The sequence below is a fragment of the Rhizoctonia solani genome, chromosome 6 (assembly GCF_016906535.1).
Source record: "Rhizoctonia solani chromosome 6, complete sequence".
In the NCBI taxonomy this organism is placed as follows: Eukaryota; Fungi; Basidiomycota; class Agaricomycetes; order Cantharellales; family Ceratobasidiaceae; genus Rhizoctonia; species Rhizoctonia solani.
Window position 1 is genome coordinate 711859 of NC_057375.1, and position 19098 is coordinate 730956.

The 19098-nt window shown below is 47.1% G+C and overlaps 4 protein-coding genes across 4 annotated transcripts; 2 read left to right on the top strand and 2 right to left on the bottom strand.

Moving 5' to 3' along the window:
* Positions 1 to 1141: 1141 nt before the first annotated feature.
* RhiXN_05690 (Fungal specific transcription factor domain) lies at positions 1142 to 4163 on the bottom strand (the record flags this gene model as incomplete). The annotated part of the gene is made up of 12 exons (XM_043325506.1): positions 1142 to 1556; positions 1768 to 1964; positions 2019 to 2225; positions 2277 to 2355; positions 2520 to 2570; positions 2629 to 2819; positions 2988 to 3043; positions 3100 to 3126; positions 3181 to 3757; positions 3804 to 3974; positions 4021 to 4029; positions 4098 to 4163. The coding sequence occupies 12 exons, from the start codon at positions 4161 to 4163 to the stop codon at positions 1142 to 1144; spliced, it is 2046 nt and encodes a 681-aa protein (XP_043180938.1).
* A 2385-nt stretch (positions 4164 to 6548) lies between these two features.
* On the top strand, positions 6549 to 8406 carry RhiXN_05691 (UBX (ubiquitin regulatory X) domain protein; the record flags this gene model as incomplete). Its single annotated transcript, XM_043325507.1, has 5 exons — positions 6549 to 6680; positions 6742 to 6876; positions 6928 to 7406; positions 7459 to 7553; positions 7601 to 8406. The coding sequence occupies 5 exons, from the start codon at positions 6549 to 6551 to the stop codon at positions 8404 to 8406; spliced, it is 1647 nt and encodes a 548-aa protein (XP_043180939.1).
* A 1023-nt stretch (positions 8407 to 9429) lies between these two features.
* Positions 9430 to 12280, bottom strand: RhiXN_05692 (Ferric reductase like transmembrane component; the record flags this gene model as incomplete). Its single annotated transcript, XM_043325508.1, has 9 exons — positions 9430 to 9769; positions 10172 to 10514; positions 10565 to 10898; positions 10952 to 11062; positions 11113 to 11253; positions 11305 to 11444; positions 11504 to 11542; positions 11596 to 11665; positions 11720 to 12280. 9 exons carry the CDS (start codon positions 12278 to 12280, stop codon positions 9430 to 9432), a joined length of 2079 nt encoding a protein of 692 aa, XP_043180940.1.
* A 2714-nt stretch (positions 12281 to 14994) lies between these two features.
* Positions 14995 to 17231, top strand: RhiXN_05693 (GMC oxidoreductase; the record flags this gene model as incomplete). Its single annotated transcript, XM_043325509.1, has 12 exons — positions 14995 to 15050; positions 15108 to 15221; positions 15275 to 15300; positions 15361 to 15573; positions 15629 to 16050; positions 16106 to 16219; positions 16279 to 16602; positions 16659 to 16702; positions 16763 to 16835; positions 16890 to 16910; positions 16961 to 17116; positions 17175 to 17231. 12 exons carry the CDS (start codon positions 14995 to 14997, stop codon positions 17229 to 17231), a joined length of 1620 nt encoding a protein of 539 aa, XP_043180941.1.
* Between the last annotated feature and the right edge of the window lie 1867 nt (positions 17232 to 19098).

Below are 19098 nucleotides of genomic sequence, written 5' to 3' on the forward strand. Positions count from 1 at the left end.
AAATGTATGGCACACTGATTCATCGGTTATATATACATCCATGTCCTACATCTCATGAGAGCGGCCACATAGGTCCGAAGGCTAAGTAAGAAGATGAGCGTGTCTCTTGGTACTTGTGCATTCTGTTGAACGTAAAGTTTATTCGCTCGTGCCCGCGACTACGCGTCGACAATGCCCCGCGCAATTATTCTAGTACCTTTAAACTACCGACTGTTTTCCCCGAATACTGTCTTTCTTTTCTCACCCACATGTACTCGTGGATCGTGTCCTCGAAATTCCTCCGTGTACGTAGTGTATAAACAATACATTTAGACCGCTCAAACCCCAGCAGATTTCTCGTATATTCACCTTATCGATTATCACACTGAAAGCTCAGTTTCGCTTTATATTCACTGTATTTAGCTACATTCAAATCATTTGATTTTATCTAGTTCAACACATATACTTTTTGTCAAAATAATCCCATTCTAGTGGGGAAGACCACTTCTGGTGCTACTGTAAGATAAGATAAGATATATTAAATCGAAGCTCAATATATTGAGTATAGGGTAAACAAGTGTAGGTCGCTACATACTAAAGTAAGACAAACAAAGCAAAATATAACGAATATAAAGGGAAAATTAGACAACCGGTGCTCGACTTCCCAGAGCTCAGGAAGAATACCGGTGTGTCGCCAGCAATTCTGGATGTTTGATGCGGAGACCTCATCCCATGCCTGCTGTGACAAACCCATTGCGTCTAAATGATGGACCTCTTAAGGATTTAATGCACCAGCTACCTCACGATCAAGGCTCAAGCAGTGTTGCACAACAACAATCATACGATGGAAACGATAGTCAAGCTACGGAGTGTGTAGTAATGGGTAAAATATAATTTGTGAGAGAATTATAGTCATACATTAAATAATTTCCATACGCCCAACTTGTAGAGTGGTGCATCAAGTGGAAGTCGACTGGATAAGTTGAGGATCTTCGACCACAATCAATTGAGTGATTTTAAATTAAAAGCCTTGGCATTTATTCATGTATCTACAGTAACTATATGCGTAGTTCTAGGTCGAACAAGTAACGTTACGAGTTAAGCCGTGTAAGAGCGTGTATATAGGAGCTATAGTCGGGTCTCACCTAAGGAATCGCTCTAATCAAAACATGTAGTGACCCCATATCTCTACATTCCCTCCTTGTGGAGAATGTTGGGGTAGTGGGTAAAGGGCCGTAGAACTCGCTGGTGTTTCTAAAAATGGTAGCTCATCGCTCAAATTTGCTCCGGTGTCTTTGTGTGTGTGTCCCACCATCTCCTCGAGATCTTCGATGGTTGCGGGATCAGCCAAGGTTTGTTGGTGGAGCGCTGATAAGTCCAATCCTAGTGAGCTCGTTGATAGTATTGTTTTAGGCGAATTGCTTTGTTGTCTTGGAGGTTGGTTTACTGAATCACTTCTTGTAGAGTTCTGAATGTCTACAGTTTCCCGGACGTGAAAGAATGGATGAAGGCTGTCCCCCGTTTGGCTACGCTCTGTGTCCGGGACGAAATATTCGGCGGGAAGAGGCTGCGATGCACTATACGACCAATTTATAAAGCTGTCAGCTGCGTATCAAGACAAAGTAGTGAGCGCGGAAAATAAAACTACGGCCCATTGGATTTGGAATAAGGGGTTTATATATATAACGCTTAGCCAACCTTAAGGGTGCCTCGATGTGGCCACGTAGGTAACTGGCATAACAAGCGATACCTTTGCCATTTTAAGAATTAAAATCGGAACTGGCTCACGTATTCGCTCGGGCTACTTTCATATCTTCCTCCAATTTTCCTGCTAGATGTTCGGCCCACAGCCAAGTCTTCGAAGCACCCCTTAATGCGTGCAGGCACATATGACAAGCATTAACCGCGGCCACTCTTTTCTTTGTTGCACCTGGTGGTGTGTGTGCAGCCTCTTTGAGAAGGACTATACCACATTCGTAGATGACCTGTCATGAGTTAGCAACCGATCATATTAGATCCTATGCTGCCGCCTAACTCACGTGTACCATATTCCTTGGGAAAAACTTCATGCCGTGCTGTTCATCAAATAGCTGAAGTAACTGTACAATTTTGTGGGTCGCGCGTTCCACCATTTTTGTGCTCAAATCATGAATCGGACCCCCAGTTGTACCATGACCGGAGTCGTCGCTCGAAATAGATGGCCTCTCGGAATCCTCTGCCGATAGTTTTGGTCGATCATAAAGAGGCTGATGCAGACAGACAAGCAAAAACCAATAGCAAATATTGAGAGCAATTACGTGCGGAATAGGAGAGGTCGACCGGGCCCAGACAAGTAACTCTCGCGGTAGCTCGTTGAACCATGTATCTAGTCGGAGACTTTCATGATAAGATGAAGGAAGGTCCAAATGAGGGGCGGGGCAAAGCATTGGTTTCAGAGATTCCCCAATGTGGTACGAGTGTATGGATGAAGATAACATAAATGTAGTGAGTAGATTTTGATTATTAATATAGCCAATGAGTGACGCGATAGAGTGACTCACTGAAGGTCGATCACTGCCCGTTCATTGTAATCGCCTTGATCGCTATCATATCTGGGGGAGTTTAACTTTGTGGCTAGCACTCGAGTAGGTACGCTAATTTTCAACTTACAATAGTTCAATGATGCTACTTGCTATCACCATAAGCTTACAACTGTTGAGGAACGTCTTCGTAATTAGACGTGGCGGGTATCCAGCGAGACCATCTGACCACGGCTGGCTGTCGAACTCTGTGCTCGTTGACGGAAGCGCCACACCAGGATAAGGGACTGGCAAGTCATACTGATGCTTAAGTTCCAGGGCCTATCCAAACGCATCGGTGACTAGCTTCATTGTGCGATAACATGACTCGTATACCATAATTTTGTCTGCCAGGTGCCCCCACCATGTGTTAGTAAGTGGGTCATTGCAATAAATATAAACCAGACCTTGACAAAAGGCCGACCAATACGTCCGGTGACCTTCGCTCACTGTGGGGAGTACTACTGCGACTTCATTGGCCAAGGATTCATCATCCCTGGGGACCACTAAAAGACGATGGAACGGTTAGCTTACATTGAAAACTTCTAAAGAAAAGTCATACACGATCGGGCGGCGCGAATGCTCATGCCTAAACGATAGCTATGAATTTAACAAAGTGGAGCGCTTGACTATGTGAGCATACCCATATACATGAATCCAGCACTTTGCTCTCCAACAGCACAATGATACTCCGCTAGTAGTGCTAGAGCCCTTGGTAAGGCCGCAACAGGCCTCTCAAACTCATAGTCCAACCATTGCTTCGCATGCTGGGCAAACCTGCCACGAAAGGAAGGGGACCGTATCTCTGCGTTGTCAGAAAATGCTGCAGCGTAAGCGATTAAGGCGCAGTGAAGCATTGGAGTATAGTGTTGAAGCCGCAGTTGGTCGTCAACAGTAGAGTTTGAAGACTCAGGTGCGAGTGCGTAAAGCATGTTATGTAAAAACATTTCAGTAATCATGCAATGGAGCCACGCAACACCATACTTGAAGCAGCGAGATAGGATGGTGTCGTGTTCCAAACGAGTAAAGTAAGGCAGTTGTGGCAAGTGACGGTTCCATTCGCAAACGAGGCTCAGGTATACATCCCTCTGCTGATCATAGACTGGGATGCCTGCGTCAATGTCAAAGATATATCGATACATCGCCGTGACTTCGATATAAACGCCGGAAGTTTCTGTTTTGCGCTCTGCTGTTACTACAGCCCCTTGATCGGACGGAAACTGAAAGGAATTAGCTTGGTGTGTGCGTCTATGAGAAGTTACTCACCATCGTTGTGTGTTCGAGTGGTACTGAGGCATCCCTATCTCCCCCACCCACTTCTGGGCGCCCTTTGAGCTGAGCTAATTCTGCCTCGAGCATCTGTATCTTAGTATGTAAGCTCTCAACGAGCTGCTTTGTTGCGGGGCGTCGAGCATCGTTTTCCATGCTCCACGAGCACTATGCTACGTATCAGTGGTGACCATTGCCCTTGCAAGTTTCGCACCTGGCGCCCCTGTAAGCAATTAGCGGATGAGCCCTAGCGGTTGAAACACTAACTCACATATAGTACGCATGTCCCACACGAGGGTTGGCCTCCATCACACTTGCAACGTCGCCTTCGGCATTCGTTGCAAGCACGAGAGACATACTGACCTCTTCGCTTTGACGACGATGTGGTGTTGCTCATGCCAGAGTTCAAACTGTAGTGGTTTGAGTCGATGGGTTGTGGGTTGACAAATTGTGCTCAACATCAAACTTGTTCCTTGCTTTTCCCGAAGGTGTATGCACACGTAATGCTTGAGCCCTGATATGAATCTCGGCTGTCGGCCATGTGCTGAAGTTGCCCCTCTAAAGGACACGACTGTAGATCGTCGTGCGATTCAATATCTGCGCAATTCTTCTGGTCAAATACTATTCAACATCCGAGCGAATATACCTCTGCGATACAAAAGCAGAGTGTCATTGGGCTTCATGTTTTGCTTTCTACGCAACCCCGGAGCCGCTCCACTTGAAATACAGCTACTCCAAGATAAATGATTGCTTCTTCTACGCGATGCGGATAAACAGAGTTGAATGAGAGGTTGATAGAATGAAACTGACCTTTGCTGTAGGCCAGAGTCAAGCCTCCGAATTTCAGGATGAGTAACCCATTTGTGTACTCGATCTTCGGCGATGTACCAAACGGGTACGAACAATAAACAGCCTCAACGCTCTTACGGAATTAGTCCGGAGAGCTTCATGATCCAAAAAAACGCGATTGTGATCCATATTTTCCTGTAAGTTAGCCTGACCGCACAGTCCTCAACCAATCCGGATAGCGGGCCCACAATGGCAAGATATCGAACCATACGCTCATGTAAGCTCATGTAGGCATGGTGGTGTAACTGAATCTGAGTACAGCTCCTCAAGTAGATGTACCTGTTTTGTTACTTTGACCGTCCAACTGTATATCAAGAATGTAGCTAACTAACGACAAATAATGATCCCTCCCTTGCCTTTCGTTGGTAAGACTTTGTCTGAATTCGTCGTGCTATATTTTCGTGATTTTACATTTAGCGAGTCTATTCGCCGATCAGGTGCTCGTATCAAGAATGGAAGTATATTGTATGGCTTGGTGCCTGCAGTGTCATTCGTGTTCGAAGCTCTACATATAGTGTACTCTTCGTTGAAGGGTCAAGTTTTCCCTGGAAGGTTTGAGCGGGCGGTCAGACATTAAGTTTGGTAATTAAGGATTTGTACTCCGTCGTAGACCGAATCCCAGGACCGAAGGGCTATTTTAATCGCTCACCCTAACGCATCTGAGGTGTTGCATTATACGAGTTATACTAGTAGCTCTTGATTTGTCGTATGCCTTACGCCCAAAGTCCGAATCATTTCCCGTGTTTCTCACAACTGGGCGGAAAATGTAAGGGAGCAAGCAATCAAATCAGTACATCTCAATACTCTGCGGAGGCCCGAAAAACTCCGGGGCGCTCACTCACTCGTAAATGTGAGCGAGTGCTTCGAAGCGTCAGGTATAGCGTCCCGAAGTGCTCGTAGGACGCTCCGGAGCACTCCGGATCCAATTGGCTCTAAATGAACAGGTCCGCAGAATCTGAGCAATCTGGAAGGCCCCGGGGTTTGGGGGGTCCCCATGAAATAGCGAGTACCCAGAGAGTCCGCTATTCCGGCAAAGATGCCAGAGGTCAAGGTGCCAAAGATGATGTAGCCGGAGGATTTACGCGCAAGTTTATCCCCGAAATATCCCCCTCCCCCAAGGAACTTAAGTGAATCTCATGTAATGATAGACGCTGCCGCAATGAATCATTCTCATAAGGAAAAATAAGTGGAAAAGACCTGAGAACTCTGACATATCTTCATACTCTTTAGAAACCCCATACCTTATGTGCTTTTTGAGTATGTTACGAAAAGCGGATCATGAGTCGGAAACCGATGTCACATGTTGTACACTGTAGCGTTGCCGGGAACAACCTAGGACCACCAAGTGCCAAGCCTTCTGCGTTTTTTTCAGCTTCAATAAGCTGTTTTTATCATGATTTAAGAAGCCAAATTCCGATCCAATTCCGGAACCCTGTTGTTGTGGGAATCACTACTATGGAAGCTCGGGTCTTGATTTGAAGTACAATGCTCTTAATCTAACTGGTCGCACCCATGGTCTTGAAGAAAAGCAAGCCAATGGGGGGGGGAGCTTGGATCTCATGGTCTGAGACTTGGACTTAACCCATGGGAACCCGAGCTAACCCCCACCGCCGAGTTGCAAAAGCACATTCTTCTGAGTCTCGCTATTCGCTGTTCTCTTATACTTTGTTTTTTTTTTTTTGACTTGGTTCTATGTCGCAATCTGTCTAGAGTTTGTGATGAGTTTGTCTTGTTCAAGTGTAACTGGTTAAATGCGGGTGAAAAAGGGTTCTACGCGTGACCATTTCTCACGTTCATTCACTCACGTGACGATGGACACACCTAACATGACACGTTCACTTGTCACTTAATTACTTTACAAAATTCCCTGTCGAGAGATTGTCCAAGAGTAAGATGGAAACGGACATTGTCGGCAGCTTGAACGAAGATCAACAGCGCGCTCTTGTACAAGTCCAAGAGGTTACTGGTGCCGCCAACCCACAACGCGAGATTGCAGAGTTAAGGAAGGCGAATTGGGATGTACAGGTTGGTTTTTGTCATTATTTAAGAAGCGGTTGTCCAATCGCCAATTTGACGGGACCACCAGACGGCTCTACAGGCGATATTTGACGAGAGTGCTACAGTACCTATGCCTGGTGGCAGCCATGGAAGTAATTCACGGATCGAGCAGATGGAATTGGATGATTCCCTTCAACGAGGGTCCACCAGACGTGCCCCTGCGGTGAGCTGAAATCTGGTGCTTCTTGGATCTGATACTAATTTTCTGCTTGAGTCCGCCTACGCCTCCACTCCTCAGCCAGGCCTTAACCTATTCCGTGCGCTCGCCTATCCATTCTCTCTCACCTTGTCGCTCTTCACCTTTGTGCTGCGCATTGTCGGCTTCCCACTTCGAGTTATCGGTGTCCCCCTCCCACGCCTTCCCCATATCTCATTGATTGGCGCGTTAGCATTCTTCAATCGGGCACGACGGCCTGGTGGTGACATAGACGACCCAAGGGCGGCTGCGTTACGTTGGGTCCGACAGCTGGAAGAAGAAACGGGCGCAGTCTCTATTGGCAGAGTTAGGGAACTAGAAAAAGGGGCAGAGATCGAAGGAGAAACCAAGGGCAAAGAAACTCTCAGCTCCGGAATTCTTCCAAATTTCTTTATTGGGAGTTACGAAGAAGCTTTGAGGGCCGCGCAACGGGAATTAAGGATATTGTGTGTGATCATCGTAAGTGAGGAACACGACGATGTAGCACCATTTAAACGGTGAGGAAGCGTCCCACAAAATATATCAGTATTGACCTGTGATATTTTCCAGCAATGTTCTTGCAAACGAAGAAGTTGTCAATGCTCTCACTGAACACAACTTTATCGTTTGGGGTGGCGATATCCGGGACCAAGAAGCGTATCAAGGTTGGCTGAATCAACGCAACTCAAGTCTCAACTAATAGTCCATTTAGCATCGCTCAAGCTGGCAGCCACAACCTATCCATTTGTAGCCTTTGTATCCTTACTTCCTCCTCCCTCAACGCGTTCTTCGTCTACGTCTACTGCAAGCCAACTATCGGTTGTTTCTCGGCTCAACCCACTTTCCCCAGCTGCCTTCGTGACTCACATCTCTCACACTGTAATCCCTCGAGCCCAACCGTTCCTTCAACGCCTGCGAGCCGCTGAGCAACAGCGCGTACACGAGCGACAACTTCGTGAAGAGCAAGATCGAGCCTTTGAAGAATCTATGCGTCGTGATGGAGAAAGAATTCGCGCAGCACGAGAACGCGAGCGGGAGGCTGAGGAACGGGCGGCCCAAGAGGCCGAACGTGAACGATTGAAACAAGAAGACGAGAAGAGACGTGAGCATCATCGCAGGGATCGTGAAATGTGGAGACGATGGGCGAGAAAGAACTTAGTCCCCGACGAACCCGCTCAAGGTGTGCGTGTGACAGTTCGAATTCCCTCTGGCCAAAGGCGTATGCGTGTATTCCCAGCCTCAGCGCCGGTAAAAGCTATCTATGCTTTTGTCGAAACGCTGAGTATACCACCTGACCAGAGTCCTGCTGACGATCCTGTGTCACCTCCCGAAGGATACGAGCATGAATGGGGCTTTGAGCTTGCGACTACTTTCCCAAGAGTTCTTGTGCCATGCGAAGAAGAGACGGCTGTGGGTGATGTAGAGGTTCTGCGTGGTGGTGTAGTATTGGTGGTTGAGAAAAGCACTGACGAGGATGGAGAAAATGATGAGGATGAGGATGAGGATGATGACGAATAATAATATTCTGTGTAAAATAATGTTCCTATAAATTCACAACGGCAACCGAATATGATATCACTCCCGCTGAGCTACAGAGACACCGTATGCATGTCGAATTGAATCACCACCTGTACTCAAACAAACCGTCAGTGGATCCGGTCATATAACATCAGCATTATCTCGCAAAGGAGAAAGTCTAATACGCTGTCGTATAGCTCAAAACACTGAGGTACTAAAATCGGTTTAAAGAAAATTTAAACATGCATACAATAGAGAGTTTGCGAAATGGTTCTTTTCCTATTTTGGTTCTATTTTTGTAATGCCCCACTCTAATCAAGTCTACTGCGGAGTGTTACATAGATAGAACCAAAACAGGAATAGAACTATTTCGCAAGCTCTCTAATACAGATAACCTCATGAGTGAGAGTCTTTGGATCGGTACTTTGCAGATGTACAATAACTCGTGGGTAATTTATACGTCTCATCTCTAATCTGTCAAGTGTTTCCATTTTCTCGACTTTTTTCATTGGTGAGAGACTGTCTTGATTCCATATTTTTATCGGTACGCCCATCATACCACAAGCGAGGTCCACGTTTACTTGTAATCGCATGTTAAATAGTGTATATAACAGCCCGTATTTATTAAGATACGTGACTCTTGTATTTGTGCACATTGGCTCGGATTTATCTGGCCTGCAGCCTCGGTGGCACCCCGAACAGTCGCGAGAGTCATAAATGTAAGTTTGGCGATAACTTGGGGTGGGTGCTTCCGCGCTTTCGAGCTTTTACTTAAATGCTCTACAGCTATCTGATGAGATAAATTTCCATTACTTGTCCCCGCCCGGTACGGGAAACTTGAAATCGGGACCGCCACAACCCAGAAATGGCCCAAAGTCGAGATTCTACGCGGTCAGTTAGTTAAAAAAATTCGGAGCCAAAAAAGCTACGCGTTGAATGTATATATGCATCCAGACTCAGTTGTCGGTGAGTGGCTTGCTGGGTCGGAAAATCTTCGGAATTGGACCCTCATTTAGCCCAAAGTTATGATCTGCCACTGGTGCACTGTTGATCTCCTCCATCACCTGGAACGCTCCCGAACGTTTTCCGTTCGATCAAAAGGCAAGGTTGGGAAGTAGAATAAGCCTGCTTCGATCGAGGCATAGTGTACTTCAGATCGGCAAACCGGGAGCTGTTCTGCTCCAGTCTAAGCTTCCGGACTCTCCGAGTGAATTCCGACGCCCCTTCCCTTCGGCTGGAGAACGCGTCAAACGTGTCATCCCGCATTTCGGCAAACCAGTTTTTCTTTCTGTCCGGTTGAAGACGAAGAATAGGGCTGGTTGGAGCGTCATCTAATTTTGAACCGCCCCAAGAGCCAGTTTCGCTATGGTGGGTTGGGAAATTGGGACCAGTAACCACTATGACTTGTACATGTCTTGTATCTCACATCTCACACCCTGTTCACGCGAGACTAGCTCTTTCATTCGTATAGCACAAAATGACAGTAGTTATCGATACATAAACATCAAAGGCCCCAAAAACAACTAGGTCCGACTAGCGGACAAACCCCCAAAATAAAACAACAAAAAATGCGACCGAACCATATCACAGATACGTATATGCGCAGAGTACATCCAATAAACTTGCGAACAAAATGAGCTCCAGCTCGATACGATGAATATGAGTGTTCAAGTCGTTTTTTGGTGGATCTACCAACCAAATGCTCTAAAAGTAAAACGACCAGAGTTAAATGCGTGGAAAAGAGAATCAATAATAGTCGACTTACTCTTCGTAAACTTCTACTCCTCCAACTTTCTTTCTGATTTCTCCATCCACAGAGTTTTCTGCCTGCCACACCTCTTCAGCCAGTCCTGTTGGTCCACATACACCAATCATGACGCCCTTTGCCGGGTTGATGGGTGTAGAAGTCATCTCTGTGCGCTTAAGAACGTTTTCGAGGGCCAAAGATACATTAGGACGACCGGCCACGATGCGAATGCCGAACGGGAGCTTGGCAGGGACGACGTCGGTCGCTCGGGTGTAATGGACTGTTACGGTCAGAGTCATGTGCGCATCACTTGCGCGGGACAACAAGGTCGCAAATGCGGGGAGAAGAGGAGCGATAGCGCCTATGGCAATGTCAGAGCTTGTATTTGAACAAGTGAATCAAACAACTTACTGTGGTCCTGAACAACCCAGACAAGCTCAGCGTACTTGGTACGTGTGCATCCATTTTCAGCAGCTGCGACAAGTTCTTCAACAGTGCTCGTTCCAAACGTAATCCCACTTCCTCCAACTACGACCAGAGCTGACGAAAACGATGATGGGATCGTGGAACCGGGTCCGCCATAGGGTCCTTCAACCACCACTTTAACGCGCGACCCGGAGCCAGAGGACTCTTCCGAGGTAACATGCTGAGAAAGCGAATAGAGGGAGTTTGTCCAGTCTCCAGCCTTTTTGACGAGTAGAGTAAGCCCATCTCCTCCGCCTTTCGGTGAGCTGATGCTCGCAATCTGTTCGAAAATTATCAGTTTAGTATGAAAGAAAAAAAGCAAAAAAGGCTTACAGTAAATGGGTGCGACTCGGCCCAGCCTAACATTCCCATTTTCGAGTTCAGGACACGAACACGAACATGTTGGCCTGCGCGCCAGCCTCGGCCGATCTCAGGGATTGACAACTGCTCGATTCGTGAGCTAAATTCATGTAAACGGTATCATATGGGCTGACCTGAGTGCACTTGAGTGCTGGGACAGGTGTGATCGTAGCCGTTGCGATTCTTGATTTGAATAAACGCAAGACCTGGTCCAAAGCGTACAAAGAAAGAGCAGCAATTGCATAGGGTATGGCACCAGGTGCATGGTACATGATCTAAAACAATATTTAATTAGGCGGAATTGGCGCGACGCAGGCGATACCAACCGAGACACCAAACAGCAAAAATCCTATCCAATGAGCGTGCCAAAAGATTGTGTATGAGCTTCGTCGAACCGGTGGGAGCGACACCACAGTGAGGAAGACGAGGCCCCCAAATGCAAACCAGCCCCATACTTGGCGTTTAGCTATGAATGACAGATGTGTTTAATATCTTAGAAGATCAAAGGAGAAGAAAGGGACCGACCGGCAATAGACAGGGTTCCGGTCTTAGTCCATTTGACAACTAAGGCACAGACATTTAATACAGGAACAAGATAAGAAAAAAGGACAACTCACGATATCCAACGACGTGGAACAGTGCTGAAACGAACATGAGCTGACCGACCCAGCGGTGGATATAATTGAGCTACCAATGGCATTAGCAAATATGGCGGACCCGAAATTAATTTTATTAAGAAACCTTTTCATAGCCTTTGCCCAATAGAGTCCCAACCGGTCCGTTCTTGACACCAAATAATACAACGATGGGAGCTTGAGAGATACACACGAATCCCGCCCTAGTGCAATTGTTTACAGGGTTCGAAAATAGAAACATGGCTACAGCGACACCTGCCATGTACGTAGTCATAACAGTGTACTGTCCGACCGAGTAACCATCGTATCGCGCATTAGCAAATTTGGAGATTGGGTGAAGCCAGGTCGAGTAGGATGGGATGTGAACTGGTAGCTTGGGAGTCTTGTTGCGGTCCGGGATGGACTTTGCATCAGTGAGGTCGACTTTGTATGGTGCAATATTACTTTCGTCCGATCCAGCTTTGTCATCTAAGGAGCTGCCATCGTTAAGGGTGACTTTTGTGGCGAGCGGCTTAGCGTTCCGGAGAACAAACCCCTCACAATGTGGTAGACTCAGTCGAGCCACCAGGCGGGGAAAACCAAAGACAGCAAAGAGAAATATGCAAAAAAGCAGTGCGGCATCGAGGTAAAGGACCAGTGATTCGTTTGAGGCAAGAATAGGTGCCATCTAGACACTTTTCAGTAAGGATTGTCGGAGGAGCAAGGATGGTCGTTGGGGAGGCGTCAAGCTATCCCAAATAACACAAGGACAAGTCTATGCTCGTCGTGCTATGTCAAAAGGTTAGACCGAAGAACAAAAACGGAGGGGAGGAGGAAAGGGAGGAGGGGAGGAAAGTGGTTGGGAGGAAGAAGGATGAAAAGAGAAAGGAACATCCGCTTCGGTCCAAATATCTCCGGCGTAAAGAGTGGACATCGGAGTGATGACTAAGCAGATCTAGCCGGGCATAGAACTCTCCCGGTTAGATTAGCCATATTCGGTCGACACACTCATATAACATTCTTACTTCAGGCCAACCATTCAAAATAATGAAATAGATATTTTAGATTATGAGTAAGGATATCGCGTGTACACTTAAGCTTTGCCAGCAATAACCCCCAACCACAGCCTTGGCCACCTTTGTTTAACCAGTTTGTCAATACCACCTTCTCCGGGTTCATCTAAATCCACAGCATATCATAGAGATATCCTATTTGTTATACCATCTAGATGCTATCTAGTACGTATATTCACGATGGCTGCTTTTAGCTAACCGAATTTCATCCAACCATCAACCGTTTCTTCTTGCACGCTTCGCCAAACAGGAGCTATCTCAGTAGATGCTCACCTGTTTCGATTAGAACTGGATCATCCAGTATCCCACTTCCTTCCTGATCCGCGCCTAATCACATAACAATATTGGCACTTCTTTCAGATCGTCGTCTTAACCCCTCGGATGACAAGATGTACAACAGCCTGGATGTGTGTCTGTTTATTTACTGGGCAAAAACGTACTGTAATAATATATCTGAGATATCTTCAGCATCATATACTCGTCATAGATCTCTCATTCACTTGGAGTTGTTACTGGAAACATTTCTGGTTACCGATCTGGCACCTGTCATAGAAAAACCCACATGTACGAAGCTCTGGACTTAGTTACAAAGTCTCGAAAGAGCGATCTACCATCTGCTTGAAACCCAATTCTGATATGTGCTATATCAATATCCATATAAGAAACAAGCTCTTGACTTTCTAAGGACTACCCTTCATAGTTAATCCCCTTACCTCAGTGTACATTTAGGTGGGAAATTTTGATCTGCTAGTAAATAGGACACTGAGCGGCCTGTTGCAGGATGGCTTATGGGCCCATCTACGTGAGGCCTCAGGTGAATTTGATATAGATTTCCGAGTTTGATTCCTGTGAACGGATAGAGCTATATCAGCGGACCAAATACGCAATACGAATACGGTCTTCTGTAGCTATAGACCGCCGACCATCACGTGATTAGATTACTGAGACTGAGCTGCCCCATGTATGCGGGTGTGCTTACATTGGAAGGCTTGCCACCATGTCGCCAAGTGCAAACCGGCGTGGTGGGCAGACGCCGGAGCCGGTGCGCCCAAGACGTGGGCACGGCTCACGGGTCAGGGTGGCCATCTGCGCTCGGCGACCTGGTGATAGGGAATGATGATGGAAAAAAAATACAGCAAGTGTGTTGTTCGACCTGTTCGTCAGCAGGGTGTAGGTCAATGTTCGCGACTGCTTGTAAGGCGGCGACCTCGTCATCTCGTGAATGCCAGCTTTCCAGGCCCAAGACTAGTCATGTGGCTCGTCGCACCACCTACCGACATTCTCTCCGCCACTTGCGCCCAATTGATATTTGGTGAGTCTCCGAATCCTCTAGCATGCGCATTCACTATACTATTAGAAGCTCTAAATATTGCCGTTACAGGCCCAGCCGCGAGCACGGATAACGACGTGGTGTGACCAACGGTCACTTATGCGTGTCCGATCTTCATGAAATTCTATTTACCTAAAGATACGCGATTCTGAATATATATAGGTGATACTTGGCACTTGGCAGGTGATGTATCGATACGAAGGCTCCCGTAATAAGAATAAATAAATAGCTGAAACATTCTTTACGGATCTCTAATAGGCTGTATAAGTTTCTCCGGGAAACAAACACATAACCCCCGAGCTGATTTCAAAGTAAACGTGATGAATATAGTGAAAAGCGACCGAGGGCGGTTAAGAGCGGTTAAGAGCGGCTAGAGAGTTCACGATCTGTAACCAGCCGGTGTATGAGTAAAACGGATCAGTTTCAGTCCAGAAAAAGCCCTTGCTTGTTAGCAGGATAAGCATTCGGATAATTGCGCCCGATAACATAAGGCTTCATGTGCCCACCACATTCTGCTTCCCACCACCAGTTGTACAATTTACCAGAGCGCCAAAATCTCTTTGCTGATAAACATTTGATATTGTACATGTCAAATATAGAAGCAACTCGTAGTATGTGGTTTGTTACATGCCCATAGATGTACACAGAGGTGTTTCGCACATATTCATACCACTGGTGCGTTTTTTCCGGAAAATCTCCGTTGATAATCAAAGATTGGCTGTCATGCTCATGTGATGATAGGTCTACTTAACCGATGTTTTGGCCCTCTTCTAACCCCTAGGAGCGGCGAATTTCTTCAATAGTCGGTACCCCAAGCCCCTCATTCTGCCTAGCCGTTTTTTCATGAGACGGCACCGTTTCATACATGATTTTTGAGCTCCGAATATTCGCCGTAATACGTTACGCCTTGAACGCATCATGCAGTCCATGAGAGTGTATATAAGGCCACCAATGGCTGGGTGGTCAGTATTCACTTCTACCACAACATTCAGTATAAACATGAATAACTTGGACCTCGACTATGATGTCTTTATTGCTGGTAGTGGGCCGCTTGGGTATTTTATCCTATCCTTGTTATATGCGCGGCAATTTTCTGACCTTCCAGCCCTTAGAGCAACCTATGCTCGACAGATTCTTGAAACCCACGAAAGCGCCCGAGTTCTTATGGTCGAAGTCGGAGCTCAAGAAAGCCCTGTTGTTGGTATGAATTTAAAAAATGAAGTCAAGTGCGCCCATTTAGCTTTTTCTTCTTTCTCCCTCTCTCTCACAAATCTTCTAGATATCAGAAGGATTTTGATGCGTTCAGTGAGTACTTGTACTCACGTAAATCCTCGTTTATGCACATTCATTTTGAACAATTCACAGCGCATATCATCCGAGGTGCTATGCAGCCCATGTCTATCCCTCCAGCTGGTGGATTCTTATCTGCCCTTCAAGGTGACGCATGGTCTCAGCCAGAAGGAAGATCGTCCGTTGCCTCCCCATATAATCCAGATCAGGACCATACTCAAGCGTTGGGATACGGAGCGGTCACTCGTACGGTTGGTGGTATGTCTACCCATTGGACTTGTTGCTGCCGTAGGTTCTACAGCTGCCTCCTCTTCGACCTAACACTAATATATAGCTTGGACAGCTGAACCTCACGATGACGAATTGATTCAGTCTCCTATTGAAAGAAGTGAAATGCGTAAGCTACTGGAGCGCGGAAAGAAGTTGCTTAATGTCCACACCGATCAATTTGATACATCCATTCGACATCAACTTGTTAAGAAGGCGCTCACGGACGCGTATCAATCAAGGGGAATTAATGCCACGAATCTTCCCCTGGCTGCAGAGCGCTCCAAGGTCAATGACACACTCATCGACTGGTCAGGCATGAACACTGTTCTGGGAAAGTTTATCGATGCTAAAGATGCTTTTGGGCGGAATCGCTTCAAGCTACTCACAGAATACTTAGTTGTCAAGTTTGAGGCTGATCCTGATGTTCCTGGGAAAATCAAGAGTGCATTGGTGCGAAACCTTCGCACGAGGAAGGAGGAGGAAATTAAAGCCAAGGTAAAGAAAAAATCTCACTTTTGGATCGGCAAGGCTCCAATATATTATTTTGTAGGTGTTTATTGCTACCTGTGGAGTTATATGTACTCCCCAGCTTCTTTGGAATAGCGGTATCCGCCACAAGGCATTGCGATGTTTCCTGACTGGCCATAGCCACAGCTTTTGTCAGGTAAGATGCTTGGTTCATAAGTCTAAATCAATGGTCTTCTAGATGTATCAATATTCAAGGTAGTACTTCGGAAAACACTTCTCGATACACTTAAGACAAATAGTAGTACCAACTCCGACCCTAATGATGAAATCCCCATTCCTCTCGATGACCTCGAGCCCCAAGTGGGCATTCCCTATTCACCGTCTCACCCCTTCCACACCCAATTTCACCGTGACGCATTCTCCTACGGTGATGTGGGTCCTCAGATTGACCAGCGGGTCGTGCTCGATATCCGCTACTTTTGTATGCTTGAGGTTCAAGAGTCGAATCGCATTTCATTCGCCACGGAGGATCGTCTGGGTCGACCAAATACGGATATATACGGGATGCCCCAGCCAACAGTGCGTGTATTAAAAATGAAGTAGCGCATTTAGCTTATTCGGCGAGGGGGCTCTAGTTCCACTTCAAAACCACTGCCAAGGATAACCAGCTTGCCCAAATGTATGTATATGCGGGTTCGCGATATACTTACTAAGCTAGCCGACCTGTTTTTACATTTAGCATGATGAAAGAAATGTGTGAAGCTGCAAATATTTTAGGTAGCTACCTCCCAAGTGCACCCCCGCAGTTTGTCGTAAGTGAGGGCTCAGGTGTTTATTAGCGTGACTCAGACTTCTTCCTACGCCAGCCTCTTGGTATCCACACTATAGTAAGCGGAGCAGTTTTTCCACTCTCAATCTAATGAACGCCCTATTGTAGGGAAGCACAAGGATTGGAAACGATTCAAATACGTCAGTGGCAGACAAAAATTCGCGAGTACGAACCGAAAAAGGCGATTCAGTTTATTCCAATCTATGGGTTGGAGGCCCTGATTGCATTCCTGACTCAACAGTCAGCAATCCAACCCTCACAGCTGTAAGTGCTGCGTGTAGAAAACAAAGAGGTCAGCGGTTGGCTAATTCCTAATTCTCAGGTTGCATATGTGCTTCAAGGCGCCGACGATGTTCTCCGTGTTCTACAGGCAATATAGTACTATCAGGCCGTATAATCACTACTATATGTGCCCATTGCAAAAGTGTAAACACTTATACTGAAGTCCAAAATGGATATTCAAAAACTTTGCTGCGACGCTATTGGGAGGTACAATCGTTTGTAATGTCAGGTGTCTGACAACTGCACGGGCGTCTCAGTACGGTGGCAAACGACCGTGCAGGGTAGGATCGCTGGTACAAGAATTTGAGGCTGTGATTCGGAGCTTGTAGGGATGCACGAGCCGGGATTTGGGCGCAGGAAGGCGGAGACTGGAGTGGCGCGACCACGTGGCTACTCGGTGTTCGCGGTCGACCGCCCTCGTACGGCGCGCTTGGCCTTCCGATGTGTCTGCATTTTCTTAGGTCCCACCTGCTGTCTTGATGCACTACTCGGTGCTCGTGTATCAATTATCGGCCTTCTCAACAACTTGAGTAAGATTATGTAAGCTTGAGTTCTTGGCATCCCTCTCACCTCCCACCCTACTATGACTGTCGTCAGGACCTACCCGCCTGCGAGTGCCCCTCGCAGCTAGGTGCTCTGGGAAAATCCGGTACGTGCCCCATATTGGACCCCCAGACATCTGGGGCCTGGCGACATCATATGCACGGGTCTCACGAAAATCAGAGCCCCGGAGCCGAAGCATATATGTGAGCCCCTTATTGGGCGGGATGGTCTCTGGTCAAGGACCACATGGTCACGTGCCGGCGTGTTAGGAGGACCCCCAATTATTGTGGGGGAGGCATCATCCAGTTTCTGGCCATTGGCGCTTATTTTCAGCCAATCAGATCACAGGATTCCAGGATTCTTGATGCTGATTGGCTGAAAATAAGCGCCAATGGCCGGAAACTGGATGATGCCTCCCCCACAATAATTGGGGGTCCTGTGTTAGGCCGCGGATCTATCGTGTGAGCCCTTAGAATATGCACGTATTGGCGGATCGATCAGTTATACGTTCGACCCATTCTCACAGACATTCCGCGTGGATTATGAGGATAGCTCTCCACGGGCACATGACATAGTGACAGCTACAGAGAGTTCTACTTGCCTCCGGTCTCAATCTCAACAACTCCACGGCCCCGACCACCAATCTAAGTCTAATGACATTTCTTCCCTAAGTACACAGCTTACTGCTTCCTGTTTTGCATAATATTCGATACTAGTTATCCTTTTTTATTCTGGGGAAGATCCGTACATTAGTCTCAAGGAACCGCTGGAGTTTGTGAGCGCTTGGAGCATTCATGACTCTCCCTATCCTCATCCAGCTCCTGTAAGGGTTACTCCATATTCACATGTTAACTCTCAGTGGGAACCTTCCACAGGACCGAAACCCGGTGGTGAAATTTGGAGCGCAGAGCGCCTAATCTCCGATCGCCAATCAATTTCAGTGATTACCCACAACTTTCCATCCATAAACTCAATTTGTCAACTTATCCTCTGCCCGCTCGTCCGCGTCGGCCACGAGACCCAGACCGGTGAGGTTGGGGAACCCCCGCGGCTGCGAAGCAGCGAGGGTGGACCGGGGGCGCCCGACCGCGAGTCTGGCTCGTGGGTGGGCGGCCCAAACCAGCTCTCGTGACCTATGGGATGGTGGGTGGGATAAAACGACACGGAAAGGCGTGCCGCGACACTCGGTGTATACGAGGCCGGACGGTGGAGGAGGTCGGACGCAAGTCGACACGACATGAAGCGGTCGTCACGTGACTCGCTACATGCTCCGGCTAAGTCGCTGTTTTGTGACTCCGCAGGCTTCGTCGCAAAACGTCCCTCTTGTAAGACCATAGATGACAAGGAATGTACCATAAAAAGTGGCTGCAAAGATGTTGAAGGCTTGGTCAGCTCCTTTGCGTGTAGGTATAGATACTTTT